The 27,106-nt window shown below is 38.0% G+C and overlaps 1 protein-coding gene across 1 annotated transcript in view; it reads left to right on the top strand.

Annotated features, from left to right (window-relative positions):
• Positions 1-27,106, top strand: part of LOC103038474 (teneurin-1) — a 382,057-nt gene that overhangs the window by 225,255 nt on the left and 129,696 nt on the right. The window contains exons 11-12 of the mRNA XM_049484363.1: positions 9,550-9,744; positions 14,022-14,222. Coding sequence (XP_049340320.1) covers positions 9,550-9,744; positions 14,022-14,222 — 396 coding nt within the window. The remainder of the gene's footprint in view (positions 1-9,549; positions 9,745-14,021; positions 14,223-27,106) is intronic.

The raw sequence follows: 27,106 nt of genomic DNA, 5'->3' as shown, positions 1-27,106 counted from the left end.
AATGAGTACATAATGAATTGCATTTATATGATTAACATTCTGAACTACCTAGATCTGGCCTAAATAATTTGTATACTGAGGAAAAAAATATTACAATAGTACTTTAGTATAATGTTGTTTTACTTAATTAGTAATTAACTAGTGTCTCAGAAAATTAGAATATTGTATTCTAAGACCAATTGGTACTTTTGGCAGTGTGGGCAGTGTGCCAAGTCCTGCTGGAAAATGAAATCCACATCTCCACAAAAGTTGTCAGTAGCAGAGGGAAGCTGTAAGATATGAAGTGCTGTAAGATTTTGTGAGAAAACAAAACTGCACTGACTTTAGACTTGATAATAAAACACAGTGGATCAACACCAGCAGATGACAGACATGTCTCTCCAAACCATCACTGATCATCAGCAAATTTTACATTTCATTTAAAGTAAATGAAGGGAGCAGAGTCTGGAGGAAGAGTGGAGAGACACACAGTCCAAACTGCTCGAGGTCTAGTGTGAAGTTTCCACCAATCAGTGATGGTTTGGAGAGACATGTCTGTCATCTGCTGCTGTTGATCCACTGTGTTTTATTATCAAGTCTAAAGTCAGTGCAGTTTTGTTTTCCCACAAAATCTTACAGCACTTCATATCTTACAGCTTCCCTCTGCTACTGACAACTTTTATGGAGACGCAGATTTCATTTTCCAGCAGGACTTGGCACACTGCCCACACTGCCAAAAGTACCAAATGGTCTTATTATAATATTCTAATTTTCTAAACACTGATTTTTGGGTTTTCATTGGCTGTAAACCATAATCATCAACAATAAACGAAAACAAACTTTTAAAACATAAAAAAGCCTATAACATGTCTATGACACAATATTCCCTCAAGAATTAAACAATAGTAATGTACTTTCAAGGTACAACAGGATATATACAGTTGTGGTCAAAAGTTTACATACACTTGTAAAAAAACATAATGTTATGGCTGTCTTGAGTTTTCAATAAGTTCTACAACTCTTATTTTTCTGTGATAGAGTGATCGGAACACATACATGTTTGTCACAAAAAACAGTCATAAAATTTGGTTCTTTCATAAATTTATTATGGGTCTGCTGAAAATGTCACCAAATCTGCTGGGTCAAAAATATACATACAGCAACAAAATTTGTCAATTTTGGTGATGTAGCGAGTTGTGTCAATCAAATTAGCTTCATGTCATGGCCTCTTCACTTCTTGTAAGTGATTCTGATTGACTACAGCTGTTGACTTCTCATGAGCCCATTTAAATAGGGCTCATTTGACCCATTGATTAGACTCAGCTACAAAAGCTACAATGGGAAAGTCAAAGGAACTCAGTGTGGATCTGAAAAAGCGAATTATTGACTTGAACAAGTCAGGGAAGTCACTTGGAGCCATTTCAAAGCAGCTACAGGTCCCAAGAGCAACTGTGCAGACAATTATACGCAAGTATAAAGTGCATGGAACAGTTGTGTCACTGCCACGATCAGGAAGAAAACGCAAGCTATCACATGCTGCCGAGAGGAGATTGGTCAGGATGGTCAAGAGTCAACCAAGAATCACCAAGAAGCAGGTCTGCAAGGATTTGGAAGCTGATGGAACACAGGTGTCAGTCTCCACAGTCAAGCGTGTTTTACATCGCCATGGACTGAGAGGCTACCGTGCAAGAAAGAAGCCCTTGCTCCAGAAAAGGCACCTTAAGACTCGGCTGAAGTTTGCTGCTGATCACATGGACAAAGATAAAACCTTCTGGAGGAAAGTTCTCTGGTCAGACGAAACAAAAATTGAGCTGTTTGGCCACAACACCCAGCAATATGTTTGGAGGAGAAAAGGTGAGGCCTTTAATCCCAGGAACACCATGCCTACTGTCAAGCATGGTGGTGGTAGTATTATGCTCTGGGGATGTTTTGCTGCCAGTGGAACTGGTTCTTTGCAGAAAGTAAATGGGATAATGAAGAAGGAGGATTACCTCCAAATTCTGCAGGAAAACTTAAAACCATCAGCCCGAAGGTTGGGTCTTGGGCGCAGTTGGGTGTTCCAACAAGACAATGACCCAAAACACACATCAAAAGTGGTAAAGGAATGGCTAAACCAGGCTAGAATTAAGGTTTTAGAATGGCCTTCCCAAAGTCCTGACTTAAACCCCATTGAGAACATGTGGACAGTGCTAAAGAAACGGGTTCATGCAAGAAAACCATCACATTTAGCTGAACTGCACCAATTCTGTCAAGAAGAGTGGTCAAACATTCGACCTGAAGCTTGCCAGGAGCTTGTGGATGGCTACCAAAAGCGCCTAGTTGCCGTGAAAATGGCCAAGGGACATGTAACCAAATACTAATGTTGCTGTATGTATATTTTTGACCCAGCAGATTTGGTGACATTTTCAGCAGACCCATAATAAATTTATGAAAGAACCAAATTTTATGACTGTTTTTTGTGACAAACATGTATGTGTTCCGATCACTCTATCACAGAAAAATAAGAGTTGTAGAACTTATTGAAAACTCAAGACAGCCATAACATTATGTTTTTTTACAAGTGTATGTAAACTTTTGACCACAACTGTATATAGATATATATACATACATACATTTTTTTACAGTCCAGTTGAGTTTTAAACATACACTGTGTCCCTTTATTGTTATTATTAATTTTATTTAATATTTTCATGTAAGAAAAATAAGAAAAAGAAATACCTGTTCCTAGCCAGACTTTATAACCTATTGAGCAGAAAAAAAAAGAATAAAATTAAATAGTCATGGAAGTGATAGGATGGTTGTAGTCAATGTGGTTTGAAACAAATCAAAAATGAAACAAAAGTAAAATATAAATCTGAATATTATACAATTTGTTCTCAAAGGCAAAAAATTCAGCTTACAAAAATAGATCAATATGTTTCCATGGAAAGCTCAGAACTCGTACTCGTACAGAACGTCTCTGTGTGTTTCAGTCGACTGTTCAGTGCAGCGGTGCTCCAGGGTCAGAACTGGGGAAACTCTTCTTCTTTCATTGTTTACATCCTGCATTCTACAAAACAGAAGCATCACACACGTCCACTGAATCGCATAATAGCATTTATTCTTTTCTTTTTATTTTTTTTATGAGCTGAGTTCAGTTTTTCCTCCCATCAAAGCAGAAACAGAGAACAGAGAAGAGTTCAGCACGTGGCGGTTTGCGTTTTTTATTTTTTTATTATTAATATTTTTTCTACACATGCCCTGTTAACTACATCCAAAAGGAACACAAGCTCGGAGACGGCTGAATAATGCACCAGGCCGGCAGGCGCAGCGTGTCTAACAGCTATTCCTGCGTGTACCGTGTGCCGATTCGGATTCCGCCGCGGCTTTGCGCCACGCTGCGCTCGGCCCCTTCCATCATTACAGCTCTCTTCAGAGGGAGATCAAACCTCAAGGAGGGGTTTTATATAACATAATCCCCCTGTCTGCTCTCGGGAGGACGGCACGCTGAGCGCCGATCCTTGCGGGCTTCCGTAGCGGCTTCTTTCGCCTTTTCTTTCTCGCCTTTACATTCGTTCGCGGGCCGGGGGAAACGGCGGGGCGCTTCGCAGCCCGGGAGCACCTCGCGGAGAACTCCGGCACAGCCACGGTCTCTGCGCTCTGAACCGAAACAAACAACTAACAGAGAGAGAGAGAGAGAGAGAGAAAAATAAATAAATAAATAAATGAAAAAACGAGAGGGAAAACAAAAGAAAAAGTTTCTTTTAGAGCTAACTTTTTTTTTTTTTTTTGGGCTGGAAAATAGTGTTTGCTGTTAAAGAGAAAGAGTACGAGACTAAGAGAGAGAACCTTGGTGAAGCTGTCAGTTTTTTTTCTCTCTCTCTCTCTCTGTCTCTCTCTCTCTCTTTCTCTCTGTTCAGGGTTTGCACGGTCATGAAAAACATGAAAAAGTCATGAAATTTAAAAACAGCAATTTCCAGACCTGGATACATTTTTTGGAGAAATAAAAATTCCCATAAAAGTTTTGGAATGATTTTACAAATCTTTGTGTTTCCCTTTATCAACAGAGAAAATCTATTTTCAGCTAACTATAAAAACCTCAGCTCAGAGTTAATTCAGTAATTTAGCCCTAAACAATGGAGCTCACAATTTTGATTGTAGTTTTAGTTGATTTTTTTGGTTGTATTGTCCATGTGTGCACTGATGAAGGCATGGAAAAGTCATGAAAAAATCATGGAATTGGTTAAAAAGTGTATGGAAATGTCTGTTTCTCTTTCCGTCTCTTTCCCTCTCTGTCGTCTCCTTCTCTCGTTTACTACTCCTTGGTCTCTGGTTTCTACTCTGCTTCTGTCGTCATGCTCGTAAATGATTACAGGCTTCACAGGCTTTAAAAAGGGTTTGGCTGGAAATCAGAGAGCTAATAAATCAGGCCAGTTTTGGCCGCTCCTCCCGGTCTCTGAGATTCCGTCATTCACCTCTCCTTATAGCCTATTATTCGAACTCCATCCCCGCACCTTTTCCCGCCTCCAGAGAGGACCTGGTCCAGGCCTGTGAGTTACTGTAGTGAACGTAATGCACCTCTTAGTGCTGCCGACCCGTGGACCCGTGCCAGAGATGTTATAGAGACTTATAGACAGGCCCGGACCGGGAGAAAGGTCCGCTCCGGCCTCCGCTGGCCCCTCTCCTGCCCCGCTCTGAGCCGGAGGAGAAGACCGCGGCGGGAGCAGAAGAGCCGGGACGACCTCGGCAAGGGCAGCCAACACTCGGCTTTTGTTGTTACACGAGAATTCGACACCCTCCACCCCCTCCCGACCACCAGTCACTCTCGCTTTTGGCTTCTGCTTCGGCTGTAGTGGGAGTCGATATCACAACGCTGGCAGGCGGACAGAGTTAGGACCCGATTGTTGTTGGACGGACCTTGCGTTGCGTGGGCCTGCTATCTGGATTTGCCCGGAGATTCAGCCATTTTTTATTTCCCTAATGAGAAATACTAAGCGTGGCGGGAACGGCGCGGCACGGCTAATGAAATGGCCAACTTTTGTTTATTTGAAAGCAATAAAAATGGGCAGGAAACAGACCCAACTCTTTAACTTGCTAATCATAATCATAAGTTTGAGTGTGAAGTACAGTAGTGTCCAATAAACAGAGACTGTCCTTCAGTTCAGTTAATACATACTGGGAGGGTAACGGTACAGGAAATTCATGATTCAGTTCACACCTCGCCTCGATATAAACCCAACAGTTCGGTATGCTTACGAGAGAAAGAGAGAGAGAGAGAGGGAGAGAGACGACACAAGAGAGAGAGAGAGAGTGAGAGAGGACACGCAAAAGAGAAAGTGAGAGAGAGAGAGAAAGAGAGAGAGAGGGCGCTCGCAAGAAAGATAGTAAGGGCACGCGTAAAAGAGAAAGAGGGAGAAAGAGAGAGGGCGTGTACATGAGAGAGAGAGAGAGAGAGAGAGAGAGAGAGAGAAAGAGGACACGCAAAAGAGAAAGTGAGAGAGAGAGAGAGAGAGAGAGAGGGCATGAGCAAGAAAGATAGTGAGGGCACGCGTAAAAGAGAAAGAGGGAGAGAGAGAGGGTGCGTACATGAGAGAGAGAGAGAGAGAGAGAGAGAGAGAGGAGAGAGAGAGAGAGAGAGGGAGAGAGAGAGGGCGTGCGCATGCGAAAGAGAGGGCACGCAAATGAGAGAGAGAGAGAAAGAGAGAGAGGGCGCGTGCAAGAGAGAGAGAGAGAGAGGGCACGCCAATGAGAGAGAGGGCTCACAAGAGAGGAAGAGAGAGAAAGAGGGCACATGAAAGAGAGAGGGTGCATGCGCGATCGAGAGAGGGTGCACGAAAGAAAGAGAGAGAAGGAGAGAGAGAGAGAGAGAGAGTCTCCTATAGGCTGTGCCGTGTATAAACGAAACGAAGAATAAACGAAAGAAATAATACGGTTACACCTCTAATACATAATGTACATGTATACTATTATGAATGCTTTCCATAAGAGTCATATGACGTCTTCATATTTGCTAAGAATAAGTTCTTTGGCTAACCTCAGCAGGGGACAAGTGGTACGAGCCCAGCATCCCCGGGGGGCTTTTTATTAAGCGGGAGGAGATGTGGAAATGAACCCAGAGCCCAGAGACAACCAACAGGATGCGTAGAGTAGGAATGTAAATTCCACAATTCCCCATTCCACACTGTACCTGCGGTGTGTATATACATATACATTACATTACATATATACTGATATACTGGTATATACAGTACAGTGCAAAAGTTTTAGGCACCAAAGCAAATTACACTAATCCATTTATCTCAGCAATATGGGTGTTTTTACCTGAAAAATAAAAAAAGCACCTCATATGATTTAAACAGCTGCAAATATAAACATACATACAATAAAGCTCACCTGATTTTACCAAAATTTACCAAACTAGGTGTTCATTAATATGATGAGAGTTAAAAATAACTCTATTAAACTCAAATTAGGAGGAGAGATTAGGAGATGTTTTACAGAAAACAGGGCTGTAAAAGCTGTTTCTGCTTTTTGTAAAATTGTGTTTTGTTTGTAATTATTGTAATGCTGAGCTAATGTGTTTTACTGAGCGAATAAACACTTACTGCACAAATAAGAAGTTTTTTTCTTTACTAAAATTCCCACAGGTGCCTAAAACATTTGCAAAATACTGTATATATATATATATATATATATATATATATATATATATATATATATATATATATATATATATATATATATATATATACATACGGGTTGCCATGCTGTCATATTTTTCTCTATTTTTTTTTTTCTATGGCCGGGACAGAGTGTAAATGATGCAGCGTGATTAAAATAGTGCAGGCGGCGGGTGGCCAGATTGAAGCAGCCAATTGGAATAGAGCTCAGGGGCTGGTGAGAAGATGATGGACCTGGCGCAAATGGAAAAAGTAGCCAGCTGCAGTGCGCCGGCTGTATTTGCGTAGATGGAATGAGAGACGGGGGTACAACGCATAATCTAGTTTATCTGTGCTCCCGATGTTACAGTTCAGCGGTTGCCATATGCTTATTTATCCAGCTCGATCCAGAACCTCCAGAGTACAGAGACGGATACATCCAGGAACGCAGCCGCAGCGTTCTGCTGATGCATACTGAGCGTGTCCCTAACTCGTTTGGATGAAGAGGACCGAGCACATGTTATTATTTATTTTTTATTTTTTATTTATTTCTCTGTCATTAAAGCTGGCAGTCAGCGAGGCACTTTTTCACCTGCGCTGATTCATGAGTGAAAGAATAGTCTGATAGATGGGGACATCTAACCATCCTCTCTATGGCCTATTTGTAATACCGGAACAGTTGCACGCTGTTTGTAATAGCAGAACATTAGGTAGTATCTGGTGTAACATTAATACACTGCCTACTACACTGCACATACTGTAAGATATTTACTTTAGTTACTTTACTTAGAATTTAAACTTCAATAAGTACCTAATAATTACACAGAACACAAAAAAATAAAAATAAAAGTAAAAAAAACCTCTAAATTTACCCAGAAAAATCAAATACTCTAAATTGATTTGTATATGCATGTATATGTACGTGTATTGTATTTAGTGTGTATAAAATACACACTAGTGTGTATAAAATGTATAAAATGTATGTACTGGATACTGTCCTGGGTAAAATGCTGTAGTGCCTAATGCAGTCCTGATGCAGGTGGACGGTGGATTCCGGTTAAGAGTATGCTGTGTGCTATACATCGGCTGCCATCTCTCACCGTTGTGTGGATCAGCGCTGAGTATGATTGGTTGTGTGTAAAAACGTGATTGTAAAGCATCCTTGGGTTTCAAGAAAGGCTATAAAAGGGTATATAAGTGTAACTTCATTAATTAGTTCATTCATTCATTTATTCATTCTCCCACTACACGTGAACAATAGTGGGGTATTTTGCTTAAAGTACATATACTCAAGTACTTTATTACTGTCCACCACTGGAGGAATCCTTTAAAACAGGGGTTCTCAACTGATCTCAGCACAGAACCCACATTTCTCATGGTCATTAGGTTGTGACTCACTTTTACAAATTACAAACTAAACAAATTTATTAGCCTTTAAAAAACATTTTTTTTACATGTAAATGCATGCAAAGTGAATTTAAGAATTTTTCAAGAAACTGAGGAGAAACATGACAACTACTAGTATAAAAGTTACTACTAAAATTTAATATCAAAACTGCACATCATTATTAAGGCCACAAAAGTAGATATTGCCCTTCTCTGCATTCAGAGTACATTTAGTACATTCACTCTCTCTCTCTCTCTTGTCAATAAAAAAGTATAAAATCAACAAAAGCAATAATTATATATAAATTTTTTATGTATTTATTTTTTACAAGCTGTTCGCAACCCACCCAGAATGTGTCCCAAACCCAATTTTTGGTTCCGACTGTGGGTTGTGCCATATTGTATCGTACGTGTGACGCCAGGTAGTGAGGAGTGACGCGAGCCGAGTTAAAAATACAGACAGGTTTATTAGCAGGATGGCTAACAGACACTGCTAACAGAATAGCCAGGCAAACAGTGATCTCACAGATGACAGAAAACGTAGTCAAAAATACAGTCCGAGTTCGTAACCGAGAAGCAGTCCAACCATACATCAAATCCAGAAAGGGCAAAACAAAAGACGGAAACCGATAATCCGAAAACAGGGTCGTAACGAGAAGGCAAAAACAATATACAGGAAAACGCTTAGTATGTAACATAAGTTAGCAATACCTCGCGGTGTTTGTTTACAAACTGCTGCCTTAAATACCGGAGCCAGATAGAGATGAACCGGAACTAACTCAGAACACGGGAGAATCAGAGCGTCGGAGTGTAATGCGATTGGGTGAAGACGAACGGGTGCTGTTGACGTCATAATCAGAGGGATTCTGGGAAATGGAGTCCGACAGTGTAGAAGGAGACTGAGGCGGCGTGACAGTACGCAATAATATCTCAACATTATCAACATTTTTGTATATAATGAACGACATTATACTCTGAAATATCGCACCATATCACCCACCCCTAATTTTCACATTAGTGTTCTACCTTTTTGCTGTTTTTAGCTAAATAAAAATTCTCACTGTTCTAATTCCCCATTATATATCTACTAGAGACTGTAGATTATATCTGTCCAGTATCATTTATTTGACTTTAAAATAATTTTTATTTATCAATATTTGGAGTGCATTATTATTACTATCATGACAATCTGGATCATTGACTTCTGTTACAAATCAGATAGAATTCTTGTATTTTTTTATATCATATTAAATTTTGTTGCAGTAGTGTAGTCTTGATATATATTATACACCATGTCAGCGCTCATGTATACATGGTGTCCCGGTTAATCCAGTGGGTTATCATAAAAAGCGGGATTTTGCACAACAGAAAACGTAAGCACCTTATATTGTTTGTTCTGAGTTAGATGATGGATTAGCGGTTGCGCTAGCATTTGCATTTGTTTGTGGAAGTTAAGCTCTACGCTCTGTGTGTTTCTCTCTCTCTCTCTCTCTCTCTCTTTCTCTCGCACCTGTTCTGATGCCGCCGCTGGGTTGCCATATTGCAGACACCTGCCCGGTGCTGTGCAGTGGGAACGGCGAGTATGAAAAAGGGCGCTGCGTGTGCCACGAAGGCTGGAAAGGGCCGGAGTGCAGCATCCAAGAAGACCAGTGCGTGGACCCCACCTGCTCCAACCACGGAGAGTGCGTCCAGGGCATCTGCATCTGCATCCCCACCTACAAAGGGAACAACTGTGAGCAAGGTAAAGCGGCGACGAGACACAAACGCCAACAATGTCTCGCAGCAGATGAATGCTAATGGCCTTCGTGGTGTCATTTTAGATCATGCCAAATGATGGCTATTAGCATTCATTCGCGTGCCATTAGCATCGCTAGCATTTTAGGTCAGACTGGCTATATTTATCTTACACTGCGCTGTGCAGAAAAAAACGTAAATGAAGCATTTTTGGAGATTTTAAACTTAGTCTTGCTTTTTAATACTGTAAAATATAAAAAAAATAATAAATATAAAATATATAGTAATAAATAAAAGTATTTCCACAGTATATTATAGTTACATAAAAAATTATAATAAGTTAACAGCAAAAAAAAATAATATTACAGTAATTCACTTTGGACAAACATTACTGAATTACTGAATATTACAGCTATTCTAGAGTAAGTTTTAGCAAATAAGAATACATTATAATAGTGTAAGCGCTCTTTACAAAAAGAAACATATACAGCTATATAAAACACCAGACAACATTGCTCCCAAAATCCAAAAAAATAATAAAAAAAAAAAAAATCATTTAGAGCATTTATTTGCAGAAAATAGTTTGAGAAATGTCTGAAATAACAACAAAAAAAAGATGCAGAGCTTTCAGACCTCAAATAATGCAAAAAAGAAAACAGGTTCATATTCATAAAGATCCATAAGAGTTCAAAAATCAATATTTGGTGGTATAATTATGGTTTTTAATCACAGTTTTCATGCATTGATGCTTGGCATCATGTTCTCCTCCACCAGTCTTACACACTGATTTTGGATAAGTTTATGCTGCTTTAATCCTGGTAAAAAAAAAAGTCAAGCAGTTCAGGTAAAATCAGAGAAAATCATAATTTTGTTAGTGGCAGCTGTTTTTATAGGGCATCCCAAGATGCTTTGCTTTCTACAGTTTTACAAAAAAACATTGTTAAACAGTTATTCACTGTATATATTTTACTGTAAAAAATAATACAGGAATTGGTTACAGTGCAAATGAAACGTACTTTGTTTGTTTTTGTTTTTTTCTGTCAATAAAACATGCATGAGACACAATCTAATACAATAAAGGAGAACAGAATAGGAATAAATGACAATTTATTAATATTATTAAACTTTTTTTTTTTTAGTAGCCAGTATATGAATAATATTATGTCAGTTAATTTTGTTAAGCCAATACTTCACTTTAATCTGATTTGCATTTACTGTTGAGGGCTTTTCACAGAGCGAGCAGCACATGCACATGTTTCAGACAATCAGTGACAATCAGGCTTGACCCTGAAAAGCATTGAGGGAAGCGAGGCAGTGGAGAGAGACAGGCAGAGTGGGGAACGATTTGTCGCTCGCTGTGTAAAAAGCCCTTTACTCCAGACTCTAAATGCGCTTGTATTTCAGTGACATGCCCCTAAAGCAGCCAACTGTTGTAAAACACGACATAACAATACAAAGCCAACCTGAAAACAAGCCTGCGTGTGCTTTAGTCCCCTTACTGCATTTTTTTTTTATCAAATGTTTATTGTCATTTTAAGTAGGATAAGATATAAGGGACATAACAAGGGGGAAATAATTAAAAGATAATAAAATAATTGGCAAAGAAAAGCATAGAAAGAGAAGACAATCATATAGTACACCTTGCAACCCCTGTCCCTACAGTTCTACCCCATAACCCCACCCTCCAATACCCCTCCACATGGCACCCCACCCTCAAAAGGCCAGTCCAACACAGTATGAGCAAATAAGCAAAAGTGACATTCACACCTGCAAAGAATAGATAGATAGATAGATAGATAGATAGATAGATAGATAGATAGATAGATAGATAGATAGATAGATAGATAGATAGATAGATAGATAGATAGATAGATAGATTTGTTACTATTTGCCATTTAGTCCAGTTTTATTCCATATTTGGTCACTGAGCTTTCTACGACAAATGCTACGACTTTTTAGGCTGTGTAGCAGCTATCATTTGAGCTGCTTGCTAACTTCCATGGTTGCTACTATGACTGCTGTTGTGTTTTTTTTTGTTGTTGTTTTTTTTTTACACCTGGCAACCCCATATGTGGAGTTAGTGGAGTTGGGGAATGATTAACAGGCAGAGTCAGAGGCCAACACCGACACAGTTCTAGTTAGAAAATACTGGCTGTAGCTCTGCTGACAAGAAATAATAGAGCTTAAACTTTTTATATGTTTCTTAAAAATATAATGATGAATCGTTCTTTAATCTTTAATCTTTAATCTTTAAAAATGACTCTGTACTCTGTATATCCTATATAATGTCACATTTTCCTCCGCTCAGATAAACAGCATTTATCTTTATCTATCTATATTTATATCTCTCTCTCTACACCTCCGTGTGTGGCACTTTTGATCTACACACTGTTTGTCCTCATGCTCGCACAACAATTGGCTACTTCAGAGCCGAAGGCCCCCGGGTTATTTTTCTCCCTTTGCATGCGCGGCCCTCAGACTCTTCCCGGCTCAAACACAAAATCAATGGATCGTCAGTGGAACACGCCCGCTCTCTGCGGGGATAATAGTGGGGTCCGTCTGAAACCTCGGTAACGGGTATAACCTTGAGTTGATGAGGCTGAGCTTCGATAAAAGCCAGGAGTATCAGACTAATTACACGGGCTAAATGGAATAGATTTACTGGGCCATGCATACAGTAGGCGAATGCAGACGGAGCAGTTAATGTATCGGGCGGGCTCCGCCGGCTGGTTTTATTCACCGCGAACACGCGCCCGCGTCCTGCCTTGTTAACCGGCTTCCCGGCGAAAAGAGACACTGCGAACATTTTCATACCTCTTAAGCTCGTAAAAGGCGGGGTGAGATCATTATCAGGCAACGCAATTTTGGGGAGAACAGCACGGACCATTTAGACTGGGAAAATGTGATTGTAATGCTGTGAAATACAGCTGTGACTCTTTCCAGTGTGTCCTTGCATTATAACCTCTAACGCTGCGGAATCAGTATTACCTGTTTATATTTTTATTTTTTATTTTTTTCTTCTTCCACGATTGGTTACGCTGGTATCATCGATCGTATCAGCTTCACCAATTAATCCTCATATTCACAGTGGATTTACTACCGTCCGTTGCTATGTTTGCATGCATGCACACCCATGTAGTTCGATGGAAGTCTGGATGAGATATGATCATGCAGCAGACAGCCCAGTTTCAATGTCTTTCAATGGTTTGACTGTGGGCTTAATCGATCCAAGCTTAGCGTAGTTGAAATATGTGGTCGAGACTGACATTGACAAGATTCAGACATGTAAACACTCCACTGAGAGTCTCGGCTTACTGATTTATAAATCCAGCTCAATGTGTGTGAAGTGGGAACAGTGATAATCCACAAGATGACAATGTTATAGTATTTTATTTTAGATATGACAAGTACTAGCTAGCATTTTTTAACAAAAAAAAAAATAACTATTTGAACGGAGTGAGGGTTAAAAAGCAATCAGTGTAATTTATCTCTTGAAGAACCTAAACCTTCAGCATAAACCATAATGCTTAAATCTAAATAGAACCTGCTGTAATTTAAACTGGCTTTTTTCAAATTTGAAAAAAGCTAAAAATGGGAGGGGTAGTTTGCGAGAGGCACTGGGTGATGTATGGGTTTAGAGGTGGGAAAGCAGAAGGCAGAGTGAGTTGATTGGCTGAGCTGCAGCAGCAGAAGTATGCCTCTGATAGCGGTGAGACCCAGATGATTGGACGTCAGCAGGGAGGTGGTATTGTTTTTTGACTGATCTGCATATTGCGATGTGTCTGCAAATATGTATAACCATGTTTATACTGTTTTAGGAATGCATTATAACGTGTTATGAGTATGTTTATAGTGTTTAATAGACATACCATTCATAGAAAGTGTTACTATATGAACAGATATTAAGTACATTTCGTAGGTTTATAACCTCTTTAAAAAAACATAAAGAAATGTATGTGATACCTGTTATATTTTTAACCAAATGTTATTCTGCTAGAATATAATGCTGGAAATCAGCCCAAACTGTTTAAACTGCATGTTTAATTTATGTTGTAATGTTGATTATTATATACAGTATAACATATTGTGTACTCTCTAATAATAAAGTATTATATGTTATTTATTACCGTACCTTTGCAGTATTATATATATATATATATATATATATTTATATGTTGTAAGTCCAGTACTGGCACAGACAATAAATCACCCGCTGTAGCCCTGCATACTATCAAAAATGACAACAATGGTCCTCTCTCTGCTCTCATTTATCACTGTCTGCAGTGGACTGCCTGGATCCCCAGTGCGCGGGGCATGGTGTGTGTGTGAAAGGCGAGTGCCTGTGTTCGCCAGGCTGGGGTGGCATGAGTTGTGAGAGCCCGCTGCCCGCCTGCCAGGACCAGTGCTCCGGCCATGGCACCTACATGCCTGAGAGTGGAACCTGCGTCTGCGAGCCCAACTGGACTGGATCAGACTGCTACATAGGTAAGACAAAGCTGGTGGTTTAATATAAGCAGATTTTGTTTGAGATGGCACTGATTTATTTAGTTAAATTTATTTAATTTAACACCACTGTAGTAAATACAAATTGTTTTTGACCAACCTGATATTAACACTAGAAAAAAAAAAGGTTTTGTGAAAGCACACACTCCAGCAAAGTTGCAAAAAAGTGTGGTAGCCACCATTCCAGGCCTAGTGGGTATTATTATTGTTATTTGAGTGGGATAAAATTTTGGGTGTGGGGGGAGGGGTTAATATATGTGGATTTCTAAGAGTATCTGGCATCCTCAGGCTTTATACTGGTCCTTTAAAACACTTCAGTGCTGTATACTGAGTTGAGAAAAGCCCATCCATTAAAAAGCGAACACTAAAAAAACAACAAGAGTATGACTAACATAAATTGTGCATGAAAACAAAAAAAAAAAACAAGCGGTAGTTTGTAACTGCAGAGGACTGAGAGGACAAAAGTGCTATTATTCTAAAGCATTGCTCAGTGTGCACCTAAAAATAATATGAAAAAAATAATAAATAAATCATTTTAACCTCAGTGTCTCACTTAGTATGTTTAATAAGTGGCCAGTAAGTGCACTCAGTGGTTTAAAAACCTGAGCAATGCCGCTGCACACACACACGCACGCACACACACACACACACACACACACACACACAAATATATGAAAACACACACACACACATACTTGTCTTTGTGGCATGGTGGGGTCACCTGATTAGACCATGCTTTGTGGGTACCACCCTTTCTGAAAACTATGCAGTACACCAAAATTATTTTGGTCCCCACGCCGTGAGTGTACTGACAGGTTGTGGAACCCACAATGTAATAAAGATAAACACACAAATATATGAAAATACACACACACAAACATACTTGTCTTTGTGGCATGGTGGGATCACCTTATTAGACTGAGCTTTGTGGGAACCACCCTTTCTGAAGGCTTTGCAGTACACCACAATTATTTTGGTCCCCACACCGTGAGTGTGCTGACAGGTTGTGGAACCCACAATGTAATAAAGACAAACACACAAATATATGAAAACACACACACACATACTTGTCTTTGTGGCTTGATGGGGTCACCTGATTAGACCATGCTTTGTGGGTACCACCCTTTCTGAAAGCTATGCAGTACACCACAATTATTTTGGTCCCCACACTGCGAGTGTGCTGACAGGTTGTGGAACCCACAATGTAATAAAGACAAACACACAAAAATATGAAAATACACACACACACACATACTTGTCTTTGTGGCATGGTGGGGTCACCTGATTAGACAATGCTTTGTGGGAACCACCCTTTCTGAAGGCTATGCAGTCCCCACAAGTATTTTGGTCCCCACACCGTAAGTGTGCTAACAGGTTGTGGAACCCACAATGTAATAAAGACAAACACACACACACACACACACATGTTATACCAGCATTATACTAACAATGTTGGTGTCACTGCTGTGCTAACAATCACAAAATCATCCAAAATGAAGCCAGAGGAGACTTATTAATGCATAGCACCAGAGATGTGTTACAGTCAATAACTGTAGAATTACACAACCTGTCAGAAGTTTTAGAACACCCCCAACTGTTTTGGTATTCCAGCGGTAGCGCTGTACATCCCAGGTAGGTCTGTATTTTTTTTTTGGTTTTCTTTTTCTCCCTCAGCATGAGCTTTTTGTTGTCTTCTTTCTGCAGCTGAACCTGAGACTTGGGTTGAATCTGAAATCAAGAAATTCTCTATACTGAGCAGTATGTGAAAGCAGTGCACAAAAATGGGTAGTGTGTCCAAATATGTCCCCTCCAAAAGTGTTGTCACAGGGAGGCCAATCCCTTTATTTCTGCTGTAGAATGAAAACATTTGGGTTAAATATTTAAAAATATTCATTTGTTTGTCTGTGCCACCTTTTGGAGATATGGCGTTTCTGCACTGTGCCTATGGAATCCAGCGCCTCTCAGTGGTGTATAATTACATTACATTTGGTTTGTATTTGGTTTGTAAGCGCTGCATCATTTCTGGGTTACATGTAATTCTCTTAATTAATCATGGGTGTTTTTTTTTTTTTGCCTTACGTGACATTTAAAATTTCCTTTTAAGAGGCAGGTGAGCTCTGACTTTGGCAGTGCTGTGATTTTGTGTGTCTCAGCAGAGACAGATACTGACCTGCTCGTTCACACTGTGAAGATACACCAGCAGCTCATTTAAGAGAACAGTAATGTTATTTTATTCTTTATTCTGTTTATTGTTGATGTAAAATCTGGGTTTGTGCTCTGCAGTGCACAGTCCAGCGAGCACGGTGCTCCTGCATGGCTAAGATATGATTGGTGGCTGACTGTCGACTGTTGTCATGGTTTTAATAAGTCAGTGGCGCACCTGTATTTCCTGCCACCAAGATAGAAACATGCAATAAATTGAGGTATTAATGTTGTCAGAAATAATGCTGTGAAGAATAAAATGAAAAGCTGCAGTGCTGCAGGATCGATAGACTCTTAAAGTCTCAGAAACTGCACAGTCTGGACACCCAGGGAGGAAAGGTTGCAGTGTTCTGAGCTAAAGGTCAGCCGCTGTGTAGAACTCCAGCCGGGGGTTAAGGGCCCGGCTCGAGGCTTCAAAAGCCGGAGAGAAGTACCAGAACCCTGTTGCCCATTCCTTCAACTTTCCAACCAGTCAGAGAGATTTAATCCAATTACTGTTAGAGCAGTTCCACAAATGTCTCACTGCAAAAAACTACATCTATTCCTATTCAGTTTTTTTAAAAATCAAATTAATATTTTAAGGAGTAAATGATTAATTTAGAGTATTTATAATTTAAAGGATTTCTGACTATGTACCGCTGTGCTTCTAATGCTAATTATTGTTGGATAATGCTTTACTTTAACCCTGCTATATAACACCGACATAGACTCATAAAGCTCAGAAACCATAAAGGAGCCATCATGAAGCAGATTATGTCCAGGAATAGAACGTCATTGTCGATACCATTACCAGTTACTGTCGTGACAGATGCTGCACAGTTTCTGGCATGTTTATAGCATGCTAGTGTCACTATTATAAGACAAAACGTCATATACTTGTTCCTTGATTGCTAAACACAAAGGTATATATATATATATATATATATATATATATATATATATATATATATATATATATATATATATATATATATATTTATCACAATATTTAGCAATATATACAGCTCTGCAGTTTCTTTGATTTGCATTTCTCCCTAATTCCAAACAAAAATATAATTTAGATATTTTTGTCATTTAGAGCATTTATTTGCAGAAAATGAAAAATGGCTGAAATAGCAAAAGAGATGCAGAGCTTTCAGACCTCAAATAATGCAAAGAAAAAACAAGTTCATATTTATAAAGTTTTAAGAGTTCAGATTATCAATCAATATTTGGTGTAATAATCCTGGTTTTTAATCACAGTTTTTTTCATGCATCTTGGCATCATGTTCTCCTCCACCAGTCTTACACACTGCTTTTGGATAACTTTATGCTGCTTTACTCCTGGTGCAAAAATTCAAGCAGTTCAGTTTGGTGGTTTGATGGCTTGTGATCATCCATCTTCCTTCTCTTGATTATATTCCAGAGGTTTTCAATTTGGTGAAATCAAAGAAACTCATGCTTTTTAAGTGGTCTCTTAAATTGTTTCAGATGTGTATTTTTGATAGTGAAAGTAAGAGCATTTCCACACAGTCTTGTGATCTGATTAGGCTGGTAACTCTGATGAACAGACAGAACTCTTGGTCTTCATTTCTTGGGACAGTCCTGATGAGTGCCAGTTTTATTGTTAACATGTTTTTGATGGTCTTTCTCACTGCATTTGAGAATACTTTCAGAGTTCTTGATTTATTTATTTTTTATCTGATTAAATTCATGTCATTAACTCATTTCTTTTTCTTTATTTAGTTGAGTAGTTCTTGCTTCTCATAATATGAGATATTAGAACATTACTCAAATATTCACTATTCACTGTATACCTGTAACTCTACCTCTTCACAACTTTACAACTGATGCTCTCAAACACTTTATTAAGGAACAAAAAAATCAAGTAATCAACTCTTGATGAGTTCAGCACAGCTGTTAACTGAAAGACAGTTAACTGAATTTCAGGGGACTCTAGCTGGAGTTGCTACTTTGAAAAAAAAAATCAAAAATATTAAACATATTCTGTTTCTTTTTAACACATTTTTTTTTATAATTAAATAATTCCATATCTTTTTGTTCAAAGTTCGGATGACTTTAGTATTAATCTACAATGCTGTATTATTTTATAATAATGAAAACTATTGAATTTAAGGTGTGTGTGCTGTGTTACACTGTGCACTCCCTGGGTTCATTTCCGTACTGAAGTGTGACAGATGTGCATAGAGTCGTGTCGTTGTGTAGTGTGTCTATGGGTGTTACTTGACGTGTGCGTGTGGGTGTGATGGGGTTACGTTCGTCGGTGTGTTTGTGTGTGTGTGTGTGTGTGTGTGTGTGTAGCTGCATTAGAGACTGAGGGGAGGTGAGTGGCTGTGTGTTCCTGTGCACTAACACTGCTGAAGACACTTTTTTTAGAGATGTGTTAATGGCACCTTAGATGAAGTGTCTTCAGTGCATCTGACCGCCAGAGAAAGGATTACCCATCCGCCCCCTCCTCCCTCTCCTCCTCCTCCTCCTCTTCTTTTTTCACTCTTTCGTACGCTTTCTTTCTCCCATTTTCTCGGCCTTCCTCCTCCACTCACACTGGGTGTAAATTAGTTTATTTTCTCTCTCTCTCTCTCTCTATCTCTCTCTCTCTCTCTTCTTTTGTACTGTCCCCATTCCCTCTCCCCTGATCTTTCATGTCTCTTTAAAGCTAGACCTGGGGTGACATTTGGAATAGATTATTTAGGTTTCTATCAACACGTTTCACGCTTCTCTCTCTCTCTCTCTCTCTCGGTTCTTGATTAGCGCTGGATTAAATTAATGTGAAGTGTAAGTGAATTCTCCGAAGTTGAGGGTGATTACTGGGTTATTGCTATATTAGTTTAATGTAATAGCACAATTACATCTACTATTGTTGCACTATTACACAATTACACTACTACTATTACAGTACATCTGTTTTTATATATATATATATATATATATATATATATATATATATTTAGTTATTTTAAAATAAATATGACTTATTTATTGTTCTTATATACTCTACTCCTACTGTACGCAATTCCTCTATTTTTTGTAGCACTAAATCATACAGTAAATAATTATTTAATAAAATTCTATTGTAAAAGTGTTGACTGCAATGCATATTGGGATGCCCTAAAAAGAATACAGACAGCTGCCACCTGTATATACAACAGTAACATTTGGAAAAAAGAAAAAAAAAACAGGTTACAACTTTCCTGTTGGCTCCTGACACCATTTATTTGCCTAATGGGCAAGGAGTGAAATGGGATTGGGCCTTAGTGGGGACCTAAACTAAACCTAAACTTTATCTAAAGCGGGGGCACCAAGTTCGACTAAAGATTTAAAGCGCTGTCACTATGATCGGGAGATTGCTCTCTCTGGGTGGGTACAGTAGTACAGTAGGTGGCGCTCTTTCCCAGCATCACTCCTAGGGTGATGTGGATCAGCACAAGGCTGCGTCTGTGAGCTGATGTATCAGAACCGAGTCGCCGCGATTTCCTCCAATGCTACTTGGTAATGCAGTATCAGCAGCAGTTCAAAAAGAGGCGGAGCCTGACTTCACATTTGTCAGAGGAGGAATGTGTCGTGTGTTGTAGCATCAGCAGTGAATGGCTGGGACAATATAACTGTATATAACCTATGAATCCTGATAATTCTAGATTAAACCTAGATTAACACTAACCCTAAACTTTACTATATTAGAATGTGAAATTTGTACTATTTCAATTTCTGTTCATTTTTCTTCCAGAAACTTCATGATAAAGAATAGCAAGATGACTGTAGCTGTAGCACCACTGGTTTCTCAATTCTTCTTCAAGTACATGGCACACATGTTGTGTGTGTATTTGGCAAAACAGTGTCACCAATAGACAGGAGTTCTTTGTGTGAATCATAAATTATGTACAAACTATTTTGTAAAGTTGCAATTTTGGAGATTTGTTGAGCAGTGACATTATATTGGGGACAAATGACAAATCTAATGCAGACAGATCAGATTATTACTATTAAGTTTATTATTAAGTTCTAGCAGTGGACTGTATGAATATTTTTGCTCATTTTTTATGCAGTTTGGGTTCCGAGACCTTCATCACCTCACTTCTGAGGAACTGATTTGTCAGACAGCAGAGGGAGCAAGACATCACCGCACCTGCCTTCAGTTTTAGACACATTTGCACCCCCCCCCCCCCACACACACACACTATCACAGACTTGATCAAAGCACTTATACGTTGTACAGTTATATTATGCTAATTCACTGTAAGTTAGCCTGAGGCATTTAAAACTTCTGAATAGTCTTTACAAAGTGACTTTCTCAGAGAACAAGCACCTTCCAAATGCCACGGTGTCTGTGAAGAGAACAAACACTGCATAACACACACAGTAAACTCCTCAGAGACAGAAAAACAGTGTATTCTAGGATAAAAGCTATTCCTGGTAAGAATATGTTACTGTAAATAGTGAAGTGCATATAGATTACCTGGTTTTCAAAAGAAAGTAAACAACGTTTTATGGTTTAAATAAATAAATCAATATATACGTATATATATATATATATATATATATATATATATATATATATATATATATATATATATATATATATATATATATATTGATTTATTTATTGATTTATCTCATTAAATAAGTTTTACACACAGTACTACACTGACAAAAATGATACTTTAAGATAAAAAAGGTCAATTTTTCAGGTCAATTTCTGCCATGTTTTGGTGGCGGAAACACCACTGGTGCACCACTGACCGATTTAAACCCTGACAACAGTCCACTTTCGTAGTCAGCATGCTACACCCCTGCTCGTTAAACACATTGACACGGACACGCTGCAGTCTTCAGATCACTAGGACATTAGATCAAGGAAGCCCAAACTTTTACCATTTGTCACTGTATCTTCCCTTCTACATATATATATATATATATAAAATACACATATTAAACTGTCATTTATATCATCATAGTGTGCTCTTATTGTCACTGGCGGTTAAGCTAGAGCGAATGTAGTGCAAATGACCTGAGCATAGTATGATCACCAGCAGCACTGTGTTCCATGTAGTTAATTTAGTTTTGGCTTCACCATTTCTTTTCTTACCACCTCCTCCACAAACACACACACACATTCTCTACACAATGGCACTGGATTATCTTCATTCCATCTGTTCATCAGATTTGGTCCAGCTCTCTGCAGGCACGCTGTTGTTCTTTTTAGCTTAGTGTAATTTGGCTTCGTCTCAAATAGCCTTTTCTCTTAGAAGTTTTCTGCGAGCAGTAAGTTGTCACTACTGTGTTCATTTATTTATATTTTATTCAGAGTAAGTCTTGCTGGTTGGTCATTTATTATATACAGCTCTGAAAAAAAAATAAGAGAACTTAAGTCACAAGCCATCAAACCACCAAGCTGAACTGCTTGAATTTTTGCACCAGGAGTAAAGCAGCATAAAGTTATCCAAAAGCAGTGTGTAAGACTGGTGGAGGAGAACATGATGCCAAGATGCATAAAAAATGTGATTAAAAAATAGGGTTATTCCACCAAATATTGATTTCTGAACTCTTACAACTTTATGAATATGAACTTATATTCTTTTTGTTGCATTATTTGAGTTCTGAAAGCTCATTTTCTGCAAATAAATACTCTTAATGTTTAAATTTTTAATGTCTAAATATTTTTATTTGGATTTTTTTTTCTTTTTATTTTGGAAATGTTACTCAAACATAAACCTATAAATAGCAAAATCAGAGAAACTGATTCAGAAACTGAAGTGGTCTCTTATTTTGTCATATATACAGACAAATTACTTAATGTTTTCACTGTAGAGAACACTCACACTTATCAACCGCTTTTTATGCAATATTTATTTGACTCAATAAATAATTCTGCTCATCTGAATTAGGCCAAAACATCTATCCTCCTGCCTTTAAATGATAAAATCTGTGGCCACGAAAACCCAGAGCTCATCTCGATTTTGATTAAAGATTGCCTGGAGAGTAAACAGCAAACCAAATAACAATTCTGACTTCAGCGTCCCAGTTCTCATGTGTACGTGTATTTATATACAGCTAGACCCGCCGCTGACCAGGGTAAATAGGGATAAAGTAGCCATCAGAAGACCGGAGGCGTATCCGTATTTAAAGCGTATCTGGAGAAACACTGACCTCCTGATGAAAAGAGCCTCGACGGATGAAGCCATTAAACATTTCATACAGAAACATGGAGTAAACATCAATACCAGGAAGATTACTCTGCCCATCTTTTGTATCATGTCTCTTCATCTGTTTCCTTGGATCCAATTCCCATTTATGAAAAAATCCCCCGTTCGCATCAATAGCATTTTTATGTCAAAACTCTCATGCGGACTGGCCGGCCCAAGGACACGCGATAATACATTATAAAAATCTGTAGTAAAACTGTCAGAGAGAAACATTACAGGCATGCTGGCTGTTTGAAATATAGAGTATGATGAAGATGTAGAGATGCACTGTCTAAAGAATGGATTTGTCATTCAAATCCATTCTAAAATATATAATATATATAGATAGATAGATAGATAGATAGATAGATAGATAGATAGATAGATAGATAGATAGATAGATAGATAGATAGGTAGATAGATACAAGCTACAGGTGTAGGTGATACAAATAATCCCAGATCAGTAACATGAATCAAACCCAAATTCTGCATGTTTGAAAAAAGACAAAAAAACAAAGAAACAAACAAAAAAAACAATATAAAACAATAAGTTTGGAGGACGTGAAGTGTTTGATTTGTATTCAGGAAAATATTTATTTCTAAATGTTTTTTTTTTATGATTTTATTAATTATATTTTAACATTAACAGATTTACTTGACTATTTTTCTATAATTTTTGTTACAGTTACAATTATGTTTTTTTTGTTTGTTTTTTTTTTTATCACGTTCCTTATTAAACATGAAACCTTTTTATCTAATGCTTGAATAGAAATCCTCAAGATTTAGGGGTATAATGTCAGGCAGAAAAATTCTGAACAAAAATTCTGGCCTGTTTAGGGGTTCATAAATTAAATTATCAGTTAAAATATATATATATATATTTATTTATTTTTTAATCAGAGTATATTTGTCTGATATTAAGTGTGACAAAAATGCAAAAAAAAAAAGAAAATAACTGTTTGTTTGTTTTTTTTACGCCACTCTATGTAGATTCTGCTTCTGCTTTTTTTTTTTTTTTCTTCTCAGTGGGCCAACGCCAGGTCTGACCTGATTACAACTTATAAATGATCCACACCTGTGACTCATCATCGCTGCACATGTGTGGCTGGAGTCCTGATTCTGCCACGGCGTACAGACAGTTTGTTAATAGTAAAGCATAGGTGTGTGTGCGTGTGTGTGTGTGTGTGCTGCATATTTATAAAGCTTGTTCACACTCGAATCCTGTGATATACCTGTACGTTTAAGCGCTCGGCATTAGAATTCATCATCACGAGCGTTCCCCGGGGGGGGCGGAGAGAAGACGCAGCAGTCCTCTGGGTGTGAGAGCGCTTACCTAATTGGGTGGGTGAGCCAATCAGAGCTCGTTTCAGTATCAGTCTGTGGAAGAGGCCATCGGGAGAATTTCCAGACAGAGAGAGAGAGAGAGAGAGACGGTGGAACGAAGGGAAGTGAAGGAGTGTGTGAGAGAGAGAGAGAGAGAGAGAGAGAGAGGAAGAGAGAGAGTGGGCGTCCTCATTTGCATCAGTGCTGATTAAATACCTTCACTCCAGAAAGCATGCATATGCCACCGAAGATGTTACGTATTGGCTCGAGTGCTGCAGATTTTTCTGCTTAATCTGAGCATCTTCTTAGTTTAATCTTCTGCATATTTTTTCAGTATTTTATCTGACAGTTTTAACCCTTTAGGAGCTTTTAATCACATCAAATCAAATCAAATCAGTGGCCCTATTTTAGCGATTAATAGTGCACCGATTAATTGCGTATCATGCAGTTTGCTTTAGGGTGTGTCGATATCTTTGTGATGTCGCAAATGGTGCAAAAAATACGAGATTTGAGTGTAAAGGCATGTAGTATTTCTCTTATTTTCTCATGGTTGTTGTTAATTTTGGGTGTAACATGAAATAAACCAATCAGTTTCCCAGTAGACATTCTCCTTAAGAGCCAGGTGAGCTCTGACTTTGGCGCGTTTGTATCTTAACAGCATGTTGATATCTCTTTTCTGCTTTGTCTCAGCAGAGACAGATACTGAGCTGCTCGTTCACGCTGTGAAGATACACCAGCAGCTCATTTAAGGGAACAGCAATGCTATTTTATTCCTTATTCTTTTTACTCTTAAGTAAAATGAACATTGTTTTATTCTTTAAACTACAGACAACATTTCTCCCAAATTCCAAATAAAAATATTCTCATTTAGAGCATTTTCTGTGTTTGCAGAAAATGAGAAATGACTGAAATAACAAAAAAGATGCAGAGCTTTCAGACCTCAAATAATGCAAAGAAAACAAGTTCATATTTATAAAGTTTTAAGAGTTCAGAAATCATCAATATTTGGTGGAATAAGCCTGGTTTTAATCACAGTTTTTTTCATGCATCTTGGCATCATGTTCTCCTCCACCAGTCTTACACACTGCTTTTTGGATCCACTCCAGAGTTTGTTTGGGACCAAATTTTAGCTTGTCTCAGTTCGGTTGCTAAGAGTACAAACAAACTAGAATCTGTTTTATCTGAACCAAAAAGTGCTGATGTGTTAAAACGCCTTAATGACCATAAAGAAATAATAAATAAAAAAAATGTGGGTCTTGGGCTGATGAGAGCAGTTGAGAACCCCTGGCCTACACCATAGCAACCACTTATAAAATCACCTAGCAATACCTTTGCAGTGTGGCAAACAGTTAGAAAAACACCAGAACAACAATCAACCACAGCGAGATACCACAGCAACCACTATCCTCTATATCTGCTTCTACTTATTTTCAGTAGAGAGAAAAACAGGACTTTAGACAGGAGACTTTAGACAGGAGTAAAACAGCAAGGAGCCCCTGTAAAAGAGAAGAAGAATCGCAGGACCTGATGTAAATTTAATCCTGTCTGAACAGGGCTTTAGCTATGATAGTTTCATTACTGTACTACACAATGATGAGCGACTAAAAGTCCTTCTTTCTCCATCCCTTAGTTGCCTGGCAACAGAAGCATGCTCATTTCTTGGAGGAAGAACTGTTTATTGCTGTTATCAATAATAACTTTATTAAGGTTATTTATTAAAAAAAAAAAAATGTTTTGTCACTGTACTAATAGAAGAAAATCCAAGTGAGCCTGAGGGCTTTGGTCACAGTGATTTTTATTATGGGTAAGGGGGCTTAGACACTAAGAACCCCCCGCACTGGTGATAAAATCACAGTGGCTCGTGGCTAATGGCTTTATTTACTCCTTTACTTGTTTCTGTTAACATCTGTGCTGTTGATTGTATCTGGAGTAACCTGGAAAACACACTGCACAATTAGTTTTGTCTCATTACCAAAAATGCAGGGAAGAACCAGATTTTAATTATGATTAATGTCAGGATATTGTTTCATATGGTTAGGATTAATACAATTAATCAATTTACGACACTAATATAAAATGCTTATATTATCATATCTTCATTTTTTAATAAAATTGAAAATGTCTATTATAAAGATGCACACCCCTTTTTTAAAGTCATCAAAAAGAAAAAAAAAAAAAAAATATATATATATATATATATATATATATATATTTTTTTTTTTTTTTTTTTTTTGCTGTAGATATATGTATATATTTTGTATTTTTATACTTTGTTTAGGACAATAAATTGGAATTTTTGGAAAATTGTGTTTATTTTTCTCTTTTTAAAGACCCTATTTTTCAAATGAAACATTTGAAGCATCGCTTTGTGGTGAAATCAGAACACAAATCACAAATACAAAATTATGTTACGTTATATAAAGTTAAATAAACACGTATAAACGTAATTTCATTCATCAAAACTGCTAAAACGTGAATAGTAATTGTTTTCACCAAATCAATGAACATGTAAAGTGATTCATGGATGAGAAAAGAAAAAAGCAAAGCCTACTATTGAAAGACACAGCATATATTTTTCTATATTTTGTATATATTTTGTATATATATATATATTTTGTATATTTTTTTTAAAGGGATAAATCTTAAAAAGAAGAGCAAGTGCAATTAATTCTGATTTACCACAGAATATTGTTGATTACTCAGACATATTTTTTAATCAATTGACTCGACTAGTTAATATATGAGGAATATATGAGTAACTTACTGTTCATCTGATTAATTCACGTCTTCTTATGTTTATGACCATAAATGGGATATGGATTAAAGATTTATGCAAAATGTGCGTTTTTCAAAACATAATTTCTGTGGGGCACCAAGTGGTCCAGCAGTCTAAAGCTATGCTGTAATCGGGACATCGCTGGTTCAAATTCCAGTCATGCAGCTTGCCATCAGCTGCCGGAGCCCTGAGAGAGCACAGTTGGTCTTGCTCTCTGGTTCTCTGGTTGGGTACAGTACAGTAGATGGTGCTCTTGCTTCCCTCATCACTCCTAGGGTGATGTGGATCAGCACAAAGCTGCGTCTGTGAACTGATGTATCAGAACCAGGACTGTGATGCTACTCTGCAATGCTGCATCACTAATGATGGCGGATATACAGCTGAGT

The sequence above is a fragment of the Astyanax mexicanus genome, chromosome 10 (assembly GCF_023375975.1).
Source record: "Astyanax mexicanus isolate ESR-SI-001 chromosome 10, AstMex3_surface, whole genome shotgun sequence".
Taxonomy (NCBI): domain Eukaryota; kingdom Metazoa; phylum Chordata; class Actinopteri; order Characiformes; family Acestrorhamphidae; genus Astyanax; species Astyanax mexicanus.
This window is presented reverse-complemented; position numbering and strand designations above follow the sequence as displayed.